The sequence below is a fragment of the Grammomys surdaster genome, unplaced genomic scaffold (assembly GCF_004785775.1).
Source record: "Grammomys surdaster isolate TR1022 unplaced genomic scaffold, NIH_TR_1.0 363, whole genome shotgun sequence".
Taxonomy (NCBI): domain Eukaryota; kingdom Metazoa; phylum Chordata; class Mammalia; order Rodentia; family Muridae; genus Grammomys; species Grammomys surdaster.
Genome location: NW_021604782.1, coordinates 12,769,627 through 12,783,033, shown reverse-complemented (window position 1 = coordinate 12,783,033; position 13,407 = coordinate 12,769,627). Strand labels below are relative to the sequence as shown.

Here is a 13,407-nt window from a genome sequence, read left to right as displayed (position 1 = left end):
AGCTGAAATAGTTTCTGGTCAGTCATTTATGCCTTTAGTCAAGAAGTTAATTCTTTATCAAGTCTCATGGGCTAGGCCTAGTAGTGCATCCTCATAATGCTAGCCCCAAGGAGGCTGAGGCAGGAGGATTTCAAGTCAGAGTCCAGCATGGGTAACAAACCACAAAGGATGGTGGTTTAAATTGGAAGTACCCATGGTGGCTTATATATTTGAACACTTAGTCCCTAGCTTGTGGTGTTGTGAGGGGATTGTGGAACCTCTCACAGGTATGTCACAGGTATGGAGGGAGTATCTCACTGGATACATCAGTCTTTGAATGTCAATATCCTTTCTCCTGCTTCCAGTTCACACTCTCTCTGCTTCCTGAGTGTGCCTGAGATGTGATCTCTTAGCTTCCTGTTACTATGCCTAGTGTAGAATCCAGGTGCCTGGAACTATAAGACACTGTTCTTTAAGTTGCTTTTGATGATGGTGATTTTATCAGAGCAACAATAAATAACTATTACACATAGTGAAGCCCTGTGTTGAAGAAAACAGAAATACAGGAAAAATGGATCTTACAATTTCTTATGAGGCATCAAGGAGGAAACCCAACCAACCCATGCATTTTCACTAATTACTCACATGTTGAGGACCCATTGGCATCAGCATCCATCCATCCCCAATGCTGGCTTCCTGCTGGGGCAAGAGGCCGAGGCTCAATTTTGATAAAGGTTTACATTGAAAGTAATGCCCATGAACTATCAAGAAGCTGTGAAAGCAAGACTTCATTGCTCCAGTTCACCACACAAGCAAAATATATATTAGTGAGTGCACGATCTCCAAGAGGAAATACTGTAATTTCATTCCAAATATTGCTATTACTTATTTAACAGCACACAAATCATATAGCGATATACAAAATAGAAAGTAGAAATTTTGTAGATATGAATGCTATCATTTCAGCTTTACCTCAGACTTAAAATTATTGACTGCTTATAGCTTCCCATAGACAGATGGGACTATAGACATGGATATTTATGGGAAGGGGGAATACACACAATTTCACGATATCTATATTCACAACCACACCATAAGTGATCTCTGCTGTGTTTATACACAACGTCATCTGCCTACTCATATCTTAACAATACATTAGCTGAGTATCTTTCCATTGACAGATATCTAAATGTTTTGTTAGGAAAAGCTCTGTGGTTATGCAGATATAAGAATGTATCTCAAGGTATTCCAATTCTCTACTATAGATGTCTTTGCTGTTAAAGATGAATTTGCCAAAACCATCTGCCTAATTGTCTAACTGCTTTTTTTAGGTACACATGATGTATTTGTGCTTTTCCACTGCCTTTACTGCCCCTTGCTAGAAAACTGCAATGTTTTGAAAATTTAAGACAGAAAGTATCCTCCATTTGTGTCAATTTGCATTTATTAATCCATTCTTCTTGCAGCTGGGAAATGTTAACTATTATGCAACTATTATGGATCTGGATATATATATATATATATATATATATATATATATATATATATCACTTATCTTTTGAACAGTAGATTGGCAATTAAGAAACAGAGAAGCCCTCTTGATATGCAAACTGTCCAAGGTCACATAAATAATGAGTCAGAGCCCAAATTCAAAGTATAGTCTTGCCATATTAAATCATCATTCTATTCCATGTGACACATTACATCCCAAAATATGTGCACAACTAAGACAGTATATGTTTTGGTTCCCAAAAGAGGAATAAAATGGGTCAGCAGCAAAGGGAAAAGCCTGACAAAAAGTGGGGATGATCCAAAAGACTTCCTAAAGGTGAAACTTCAACCTGTCGTTCAATGGAGCCTCAGTGTGCTGGGTTTTTTTTGAGTACATTGCATTGCACACTATGTCGTACTGTTTCCTCATGAACTGCTCATAAGAGGTATGTTGGATGACATTTCTCCATAAATCAAGGCCCCTTCCTTTCATGAAGAACACACAAAACAGATTTGCAGAGATAACACAGCACAAGAAGAAAACATGAAGGCAAGTTTGGAGTTTAGATCCCAGCACCCATAAATAATTGGTAGGCATGGTGGCATACTTCTATGTCAAAGACAAGGGATCCTCATAGTGAGCTGTCTAACCATACAGCAGTGTCAGTGAGCTCTGCATTCAAACTGTGAGACTCCACCTCAATGAATGCAGTGGAGAGTGATTAAGGAAGATTCTCCCTGTCAACCTTGAGCACACACACACACACACACACACACGCATGAATACATACTCACCCACAAATACACACACACATGTACAAATACACACATACACGCACATTCACACACAGGAGTGAACATCTGTATGCACGCAACTGTACTTGCATGTACTGAACAGCGGTACACATGGAACAAATGCACACATCTGTACACATGAAGCTACACATACATATACTACACTTGTACACATGAAATATACACATCTATACATATGCAGCTATATACATTAACCACACACATACATGAAACACATCACAGACACAGACACACACACACACACAGACACACACAAGCACAAAAATTACCCACTCTAATTTTGGTTATAGGCAGATACTTTCCTAAAATATACTACTGCAGTCATCTACAGCAAGGGGGGAAACTCATGACCATATTGAAAGAATCACATCAAATTTCAAAGACTAGTTATAAGGCTGTTAAAAATGATGCTATAATGGCAATTTTAGCATGACTTTCTTTGTAACACTTGGTACCTCACTGCAGACCTGAGACATGTCACATGACTTGCCACTGTCTCATTTTGTCCACCTATAGAAGAATAACATAGACACTGACATTGTGATGGGTGTTGAGTTAGATGATCCTGCATTGGTAGTTTCTGACAAATGGTCACTCGATTATAATCATCATTTCTGCTGCTCTACTGTGCCCCTTTACATACAACTTCTTAAAGAACATCCTTGCCTGGCTGCCTCTCCTCCCACCTCCTTTCCTTTTGCTCTTTTTATTGTTCTTGTTTGTGACTGCCTAGATCAGCCAATGGGTCTCCATTGTCCAGAGAATAAAAATCAAAATCTGAGTTGGGCATAGGAAAGTCTAGATGGTCTTATGTCTGCCATGGCTGCCCACATATTCCTTTTACCATCCATTTTATTCAACTGCTAGTTAAATTAAACTCATTTATCTGAAGTATATGTTCCGTCATTGACTACACAGTTCTGCCATGCTACTCTTTGAGAAGACTTTTCTGAGTTCCATTCCCAGTTACATATTTCCCACCTCCTTTCTCATCTTCTACAGTCTCCTAATACACATCCTCATGTTTTCCAATTTAGCACTCTTGCTTCTCAATGAGAGACAGTTGCTATCTCTGCCAGCCTCCTGCAATCTTGACACTTAGAGCTTTAGCCTGATCACAATCTATCCCCACTGCTGGACTGACAAACAACAGCATACTACATCATAACGACACTGTTAGCCTTGATGGTGGTGATGCCAATGGTGGTTACGACAGTGATGGTGGCCATGGTGGCCATGGTTGTGCTGCTGATTAGTGTGAAGACACTTTCCAATATGTACCACGTGCTTTGTATGTAGGCTTTCATAAGACTATTATGTTACAGCTTTCATGATTTTACACTTATTAATTAACTTAAGACCTACTATAAACCTGTAAAATGAAACATCTGATGTTCCTTTTTGTAGTCATGAAAACTCTAGAGCAGGTAGCTTTTCACCATCTGAAAAAAATTCAAAACAGTGTTCTTAAGTAAAACAAGGGGAAAGAGAGAACACCCAGATGTGCTCCGGGCCTGGTTTCTCTGTGTTGGTCTTGCCGTCCACTACTTGTTTTCCAAAGAAGCAAAAAACATTTTCAAACAATACAGATTCCATCCAGTTCCTTTCTCTGTTTAGAGTTTAGAGAGGCTGAGTACAGCTATGAATGGGGCCTGGTACAAATCTGTACATGTGAAACATTTTATGACTTTTTAATTTTTTTCTTTTGTAACTCTATTAGGTGATTCTTGAGTATTAACTTTATGAGTGATAATGTTGTATCATGTCAAAATTTGCTATATCTACTAAATCTGACAAGAGAAATTAGAGATGGATATGATCAAAACCCATCGTATACATGTCTGAAACTCTCAGAAAATAAATTTAAAACATACATTTTTAATGTTTGGTTTACCCTCACCCTCAGCATTACCTGAAACAATATAACCAGAGCTAGTACCCATGAAGAATTTAATGTAGATTTATTATCCCTCTTTTTATCTTATTTAGTTATTGGATTTTTGAGACAGAATTGCATGTATTTGGACTGACCCATGTATTCACTGCACAGCCAAGGGTTAACCTTTAGTGCTTGACTGTCATGCTCTGCTTTGGGGATGCTAGGATTACCAGTATATGCTCTTCTGCTAGGCTTGTGCATTTATGGGACTCAACCCAGGAATTCATGTATGCTAGATAAGCATTCTACTGAGCTACATCCACAGTCATCCACTTTTATAATTTTTGCAACAGTATCTTACATACAGAGTTATTCACACTGCATAGTTAAGACAAGGAGATTGAGGTAGCAGTGGTGAAATGCTTTTCTGACTATCACCTAGCTGGCATGTGACTGACCTGGGATCTAAATAGCTATTAATGTAAACATTAGAGATAATACAGAAACGTGGAACATCAGCCTATTTCCATCCTACTGCTTCAGTTCCCCCAACCCCAACCCACCCGCAACACTCCATGGGTACTCTGTCCCAAATTCTCAGGGCTTTTCCGCAGTCCTCTATCTCTGTCTTTGCCACTGCTGCCTGCCAAGCCTTCTACTCTGCATCTAACAGTCAACACAAGCTCCTCTTCCACTGGGGAGCTTTCTTGGACAACTGTAGCCCCACTTTGACACTTTTCTCTGTGTCTATACAACACTGATGACTTTTTAATTCATTGTTCTTGGCTCCTGTATCACAATTTCTGTCTACCTACTTTTCTCATAGAAGCTATTGAATAGAAAACTGGCTATAAAATATTCTCAACTAATAGGCAGGCATTTATCATGTTATCTCCTTTAGCTTCATCACAGTCCCTCTTTCTAAAGAAAGTGAGTTTATAGAGCATAGATAGATTTTCCAAAGACATAGAACTATTAACAAATGGTAAAAGAGGACCAGAGACAGATGGCTCAGTGAATATAAATGTCACACAAGTTGGATATTCTGAGTTCAGAAACCTGCAACTCAAGTAAAAATCAGAAACAGAGGTGAGTGTGTGGAGTCCCACCACTCTGATGGGAAGGTCTGGGAAAACTAGAGAATTTCTCAGAAGCTCTGAGGCCACCTAGACTGGTCTATGCAGTACAAAAAGAAAACACCAAGAGAAACTGTGACTCACATAAGGTAGAAGCTGAAGACTAGTTTCCAAGATTGTCCTCTGATTTCCACATGTACACCATGGTATGTGCCCACCCTTACACATAAACATGTACATACATATAAGTAAATATTTTTTAAAAATAAGTACAGATGGGCTAGAGACATGGCTTGGGTTTAAAAGCACATGATGTTCTTGCAGAAGATCTGGGTATTATTTCCAAAACACACATGGTGACTCATAACCATCTATAACTCTAATTCCAGGGGATTTAGTGAGACCTTCTGACCTCTGTGAAAACCAAACTTACATGTGGTACCATACATACCTACAGGCAAAACAGCCATACACACAAAATAAAGCACATAAATCATAAAAAATAAACAATTAAAAAAAACAGAGCAGGAGTTCAAACAAGGAAGGATGAGAAATACACTCCTTGGGCTCCTCATAGACGTGGGAACAAGTGCCTTCTAGGAGGGAGGCCTATGAATAGAGTGTGGTTATAAAATTGTGAATTCTTGGCTTCTCACAAAATATTCTACCCAAGTGGTGAACTATACAAAGAGGACTTTTTGAAAGGCACCTCATAAATCATGCCTACGAAATGTAATACATAAGTCCAGTTTTCAGCCGCCACACAGGTGCCTAGCATAGTCTCCAATTTGTTGGGTTTATACTATAAAATACCTTCTCTCCCAGGGTCTCAAGGGGTCATGGAAAGGACAGAGAGACAAAGACACAGATGCAGACTTTCCTTAGTTCCCAGGACCCCTGAGCATCTAAAAGATGCTGAAATATAGAGAAACATGTTTCATGTAGAGAATAATCTGGGAAAAAAGCCTTTCTTTCTTTCTCTAAGCTTCTGTGTCTTCATCTTTGAGAAGGGTTTAACTGGCAAGGTAAGTCTATAAATTTTAAGAGGTTCCTTGAAAGATATTTTGAAATACCAAGAGCCAATTTTATTGTCCTGACAAATGTGTGGTGCTATTTATACGTAATGGGATGAAGCCACAGAATGATGATCAGCATCTACATGATTGTTTCTATAGGAAAAACTTAATAATAGTACTGTTAAGAATCCTTGGACTAGGAGATAAAGATCTCTCCTAGCTCAGACTACACAGCCGTCACTCCCTACTGCTAGAAGAATATTCTAAGTACGTTCCAAATGGGGACCACTACATAGAGTGATTCTTGCTTGGATGAGTATTCAGATTAACCATTGTACTGACACATTCTGGTAACAATGTATTGGAAGCATACTGTTTGAAGATGGTAGACCTCTCTCATCTATGCTCTCAGAGGCAGTACAGAAGGGCAAGGCAGCCATTATTAGTTGAGAGATGATCTGGAGGACTACAGTGAAGTTCCAATTTGAGGATATTCATATTTTGATTTTGATGAAAGAGAAAGCCCAGGGGGAGCATGATTTACAAATGTCATGACAGGGAGAAAAATGCACCAAAGCCAAAGGGACACAGTTGGAAAAGGACTGGACTCAACCCTGGCTCGAGTGATCCGCAACTTCATATTTGACTTTGGTCAAGTAATTTTCTTTTTCTGAGTATTGTTTCCTTGTCTGTTAACTGGGAGTGAAAACAAACATTCAGGACTGATGCAAACATGGAATAAATTTATAAAACATTTAATAAATGTATAAAAACATGTGAAGTAATATTCATTGAATGTGTAGTATGTATTGTCCAATTACAGATTTTAATGAATGTTTTAAAGTCATTACTATAGTAATTTCCGTTGGTCAGAGCTCCAAGACTGGTATTATGTCACAAATCACAATTCAGTGAATGAAACCGAGAAAGACAGATCCTAAAATCATCCTTCTGGGAAAGCAAGGAGGCTTCAGTACTCAGCCAGAAGCTTGCATTTATAAGAACACTTCATCACAGTCCCAGGCAACTCTTGAGTAATTTAAAGTACCAAACTGAAGTTGGAAATGCGTAAAAATATATAGCTTGAGTAAGACATTTTTAACAACTGGTGACCTTACCTAAGACATCCTCTGGACTTCACCCTGAGTGTTTCTGTCTCCTTGTGCCATTTAGGAAGGCTCACCTGATTCTGCGGCGGCTGGAGAGGGTCAGCAGCCATTGTTCTAGTCTCTTGAGAAGCGCCTACATCCAGAGTCGTGTGGACACCATACCCTATCTCTTCTGCCGCAGTGAGGAGGTCCGGCCTGCAGGAATGGTGTGGTATAGCATCCTCAAAGATACCAAAATCACATGTGAGGAGAAGATGGTGTCCATGGCCAGAAACACGTATGGGGAAACCAAAGGCCGGTGAGGGAGGGTACTACCCTCCTTGAGCACAGAGACGCTCTTAGGGGGAGCACGACTTTCATGGATCCTGGGGCCTGGGTGGGCTGGGGGACAGCTGAGGGGCCTGGCACATGACATTTGCCAGCAAGGCCAAAGCAAACTGTTTCTCCGTGGACAGACAACAGAGAACTTTGTAACCAATGGAATTATTCATTTTTCTCTTTTATTTTTTCTAAGATATTATTTGACTCTATCAAATGTCTCTCCTTTTTAAACCTTTTCTTATGGATTGAAGTCAATGTGGAGGCAGGAGCTTTCAGGTGGAGACCAAGCAGCTTTTCATTTTCTTCCTGCCTCCTGCCATGGACCCCTGAAAGGAGACCTGTGGAGAGACAATTTGACTACTTCAGCATTAGCAAGAATGCCCTAGAATTGTTGCAGCAGGGAAGCTTGGGTCTTTAAGGATTCTCTCTCTCTCTCTCTCTCTCTCTCTCTCTCTCTCTCTCTCTCTCTTTCTCTCTCTCTCTCTCTCCCTTCCTCCCTCCCTCCCTCCCCCTCTCTCTTCTTCCCCTCTCCTGACCTCCTGATTTTCCTTTCCCCTTTCCCCTTTCCTTCCTCTTTCCTTCTCTCTCTCTCTCTCTCTCTCTCTCTCTCTCTCTCTCTCTCTCTAATCTAGATATTATTGAGTTTGCAGGCCCACTGCTTCATTCTGCTATTTGTGGGTCTCTACAGGACTTTCTGTGCATTAAAATTCCTATTGTCTCTCTTTTTGCTTGGGTGATGTTTCTTACAGAAAAAGTATGTTTGAGGACTCTCTGTCTATGCATGAAATATATATTGATTAATAAGGTACTGTGTGGAAGAGAAAAACTAAACAAAACAGGCATAGACATTTTCTGACCTGTAAGAACTTATAGTCTAGTGGTTACTGTAAAGAAGTAAGCTGGGCCAGAGATGAACAAATGTTTTCTAGAGATGTGTTTGGATCATAAAATATGCTGGAAGAGTTATAAAGTGCTTGCTTAAAAACATAATAGCTTATCCCAAAGAATGAGAAAGAAGAAGTCAGACAAAATCGGAAAAGGTAGGATATGGTCCAGGAAAAGGAAGAGCCATGATCAAAAGCAGGGAAATATAAAATCTAACTTTTGCCAAAGAAGCTTTTATAAAAAGAAAGAAATCCTGAATTTAGCATGATCACAAGTAGCATGTTATTTACTGAATCCAAACAATGTATCAGTGGCCATACTATTTAAGAAAATAATAGCCTTTTCTCTGGTACCTATCAATTCCCCATAATCTCTCAGTGAGGAATGGGGCTTTATGAGCCCCTTATTCACACATGGTGAAATGATAACAGGTCCAGTCTTGTGCAGCTTTTGTGCAGGTAACCACAGCTTTATAAAGTGAGATCATAGAAACAATGATTGTGTCATGTACAGAAGAAAAGTATATAGGGGGTGTAAAACAGGGTAATGGGTGCTCTAGACTTGGGATGTATATGTATAAAATTGTCAACAACTTTTTAAAAATAACGGAAAGATTTAAAAATAAAATAGGAATCAAAGTAAGACAGTACAAAAGAGGTCAGAAGGTCAGCAGCTTGTGAAATCTTGGTCAACAAGTGCATCATGTCTTGAAATAACTAGGCACTATCGTATGTCTTTAACTAAGACATCAAATAGTGTTCTCTATGAAAAGTTACTCTAGCTATAGTGTCTTAGATAGATTGGAGACAACTTCAAAGAGAAGCTAGCTATTATATCTTTCCAAGCAAGCAATAATGATAGCAGCCCAGATCCCAGAGTCATGAGGACACCTTCCAACTATGAAATATTTATTGACTTACATATTTTACTTGTTTATTTTTATGCAGACACAAAGAGACAAAATTGAGATAACCATTCAATGGCAATCCTACTGCTACCCTGTGTTCTCTGGATGAGGGCAGGGGTTGTGATGAGTTTAAAGAGGTGTTTTTAACATCCCAATACTTTATCATTACCTTGCTAATATTTCACTAGACTCTAGTCAGCAGAGGGAATGAGATGTAGATAAAGTTATATCATCATTAAAAGATGGTATCTGTCTCAGAGCACAAAGTTGAAGGCACTATGAAGCTCCAGAGGAGGAAAAAATGCTGGAGCTCTTTAAAAATACATCTGATTTTTTAATTAATTAATTAATTAATTATATCAGAGCTTCTAAGACCATGTCTTGAAAACCTATGCATTGAGTCATTTCCCCCAATGCTTTGATCTATATAAGAAAAACGGGAATGCCAATTACCAGTCTCTCAGACAACTTGTGTGCATAAGGATCTCCTTAACCTTCAGCATCATCTTCTCTCAAGAAGGTTAATTATGATGATGTCCACACACCCAGAAGTACATAGGCAGAGCTTTGATGGGGAGTTTTTTCTGTAATGTTGATGTTCATTTTCTCACAGAGGAGCCAACACTTCACCAAAAGTTAAAAATAAAGACTCAAAAAAGTAATAGCTACCATGCACTGAGTACTTGTTGTCTGAAAAACCCTCTAATGAATGCCTCTGTTTACCTTTTTCTAAACCCCAAGTCTAGGCTTTTCTTGAGCCAGTATACTGCTACAACTTTTCATAGCAACAGAAATGGCTCAACCTAGCCAGATACCATGTCACAAACCTTTAATCTTAGAGCTCTGGAGGCAGAGAGAGGAAAATCTCTGTGAGTTCAAGGCCAGCCTGGCTTACATAGTCAGCTCTAGGGGAGCCAGACTACTTAGTTGTGTGACTCTGTCTCAAAACACTATCTCCTAAACAAAAGAAAAAGAATAAAAAGAAAAAGGAAAAGAAAAAGGACTCAACTTGATGGAAAGTTCAGTCCAACAGTTGACAAAAATAAAACTGTTCAATATGTTAAGGCAGTGAGCTGAGCCTGAATATTGTTGACTCAAATTCCTCTACTGTTCACCAACCATAGCATTTAGGTAAGTAACTTGACATCTTATATTCAGTTTTCTTGTCAGTGAATTGGACCAACAATATTCTTGCCTGGTGGGATTGTTGCACAAGTGTAAAGTTAAGTACAAAAGAGCTAGGATGGAGAGAGAGGGAGAGAGAGAGAGAGAGAGAGAGAGAGAGAGAGAGAGAGAGAGAAAGTTAGTATGTACCTGATATCACTTAATCCTGATGAAAATATAAATGTTATAATGTTATTAAAAATAATATGAATCTTAGAGAAATCTCTAGGAAATCCTATCTGAAAGAAAGCCTACTGAGTTCTGATTAATAGGTAAAAGTACAGAGCTACATAGATGGCTTAGTCAGCAGTGTTCCCTGCACAAGCATAAGGACTTGGGTTTCTGTCCCCAAATGCCACATTAAAAGTACCATGTTGATGGCAAGCATCTGTAATCCTAACCCTGAGATGAGGAGACAAGCAGAGCTCCAGGGTTAGTGGAAGATCCTATCTCAAAAAAGTAAGATGGATGGCAAAGAAGACACTGACCTTAACTACAACTGGTCTCCATATTCACACACACACACACACACACACACACACACACACACACCTACCTCACAAAGATAGAGTTAATGACTGTCCTGTGAGTTGTGATAACGTAAATATTGTCTGAGATTTAACTAAAAAATTAGTGGTCATAATGTCAGGATTTTGCACAATATCATGATGTGCCCCCCCAACCATGTGGTTTTCCCTGAAGCACTCACAGATGGTGGTGATCCCTGGAATACTTTCTGTCAGGCTGCTCTTAACTCCTTCTCCCTTCCACTCCCTCACTGGCTACAGCTTTCTTTCCCTGTTCTGTGGATTCTGTTGCCTTTCTCAGCCATCATAATGCTTACACTAGTACGAAGGCAGAAGCTTGAAAAGATAGGTATGTGTGTTTGTGTGTGTTTATGTTGTCAGCCATGGCAGCAAATGAGGTTAGACCAATATTTGTTAAGATATTTCAGGGCAAAAGTAAAATTCTTGAAGTGCAAACACATCTGCTGGGATGGGAGCCCTGACATCTGTACAGGTAGACTCACTCATTCATGAGTTGCCACAGAAATTACCAGAGAACTGACATCTCACTGAGGGGCAAGGGTGGAATTCCCATGTAGTCTTTCTGTCATCAAATAAGGAAATTGCAAACATACATAGGTGCATGCTAGAGGTTCATGGGATGTTACCCCTTAAGGGTCCCTTCTTTATAATGATCAAGAGCTATCTTCTCAGAACTGGGGAGATAGCTTAGCAGGTAAGAGCACTTATTCATCAGTTTTGAGGACTTCAGTTAGAATCTCCATAACTGACATAAAACAAATTGACCTGGCTTTGCATTCATGTAATTACATCATTGGAGGACAGAGTCCAACAGGGCCTAGAAGCTCAAAAACCCAAGTTTCAAACTCAATGGAAGACCCTATCTAAAAGCAATAAGACAAAGAAAAAGATAGAAGATGGCAGCTGATATAAATACTGAATTAAATAAATATGTATCATGCAAATACACACACACTTGCACCCAGGTACACACACACACGCACACATGCACACCACACAAAACCGTTTTTGGCAGACTTCATGAGAGTTCATTACACAGACAAATGCTGCTGGCTTCCACTTAGGAAGTCATCTTATCAATGCTTCCACACATCCATACACTTATATAACTGACCATGTGTAAAACATTCATGCCCTGTTGTGATTATGCTTTTTAGAATATTAAGATTTAGGCAGTTTGTCTGTAAATTCTGTACCTCATAAGTGATGATATTGGATTACTGATGTCTAAAGTCTAGCAGGTAAAGTATTCTATCTGGTGATCATTGTGCTTGTTACAACCAAAGGCAAACAGATGCAACACCCCCGTTCTTCTTTCCTAAGTCAAAAGCTAAGTCTACTTCCCAGCTTGGATCTGAGGGTTATTTTCCAGGTGTTGGACACTGAGACAAAGAAGACTCAATTCTGCCCTTGAGAATTTAACTTCCTAAATAGAGTGTGATAAAATAAGACACTCTGAACTCAAGCCAATCTGATTTTAAATATTTGTTAGGCAGTTTACATTGGGGAAGGGCTGAACTTGGAAAGAAATCTGGAAGGCAAAGTCGACAGGGCTTGTCAACTAAGAACTTCATGTTAGGTTAGCAGACAGCATCTAAACTGCTATATGTCTCAATCTCCTCACCTGCTGAGGGGTTAATTACACCATTGTTCATGAATGCTGAGAGTACTAAATTAAAAACTGCAGATAATGTTAGCAAATTTTATGTATAAACAGTTATGGTATAATGACTTATTTATACATGAAAGAACAGGTGCTATGGTCTCCTCCATCATTGCAACTGTTGCATGGATGAATGGATAGGAGTTCAGCAAGCAGAGCAGAAGAGAAAGAAAAAAAGACCAGCATTTCCCTGAAAGTGTGCTACACTTAAGGAATAAATAGTCTGAGCAGTAAAATAGAAGGTGTTTGGAGAGGAGGACAGAACCAGCTGTACCAGCGGTTGAAAATCAAAGTGTGACATACAGAGATGATAATTTCTAATGACCTATCTGGGTTTGTACTAGAAAGCTAGTGCCACAGAAAGTAGACAGGAGGCTAGATATCAAGAAGGGACATGGGGAGGCCTAAACAAAGGCTATGGCATTAAACTACTGGATTTGGAGCATGTTAACTAAGTTGACGAAAGAAAGATTTATTAACTACTAAGCATGATGATTTTTGTTTCCTGCTGACTGCTGGCATGCGCAGGATGGGTAAACCTAGCTGTAAGCTG

General features: G+C 39.3%; 1 protein-coding gene across 2 annotated transcripts in view; it reads left to right on the top strand.

Moving 5' to 3' along the window:
- Positions 1–7,832, top strand: part of Astn2 (astrotactin 2) — a 931,927-nt gene extending 924,095 nt beyond the window's left edge. The window contains exon 23 of one of the 2 annotated variants that reach the window (XM_028779954.1): positions 7,431–7,832. In XM_028779954.1, the coding sequence (XP_028635787.1) occupies positions 7,431–7,668 (238 nt within the window). In that variant the 3' untranslated portion in view covers positions 7,669–7,832. The remainder of the gene's footprint in view (positions 1–7,430) is intronic. The other variant, XM_028779955.1, reaches the window with a different exon arrangement.
- The last annotated feature ends 5,575 nt before the right edge of the window (positions 7,833–13,407 follow it).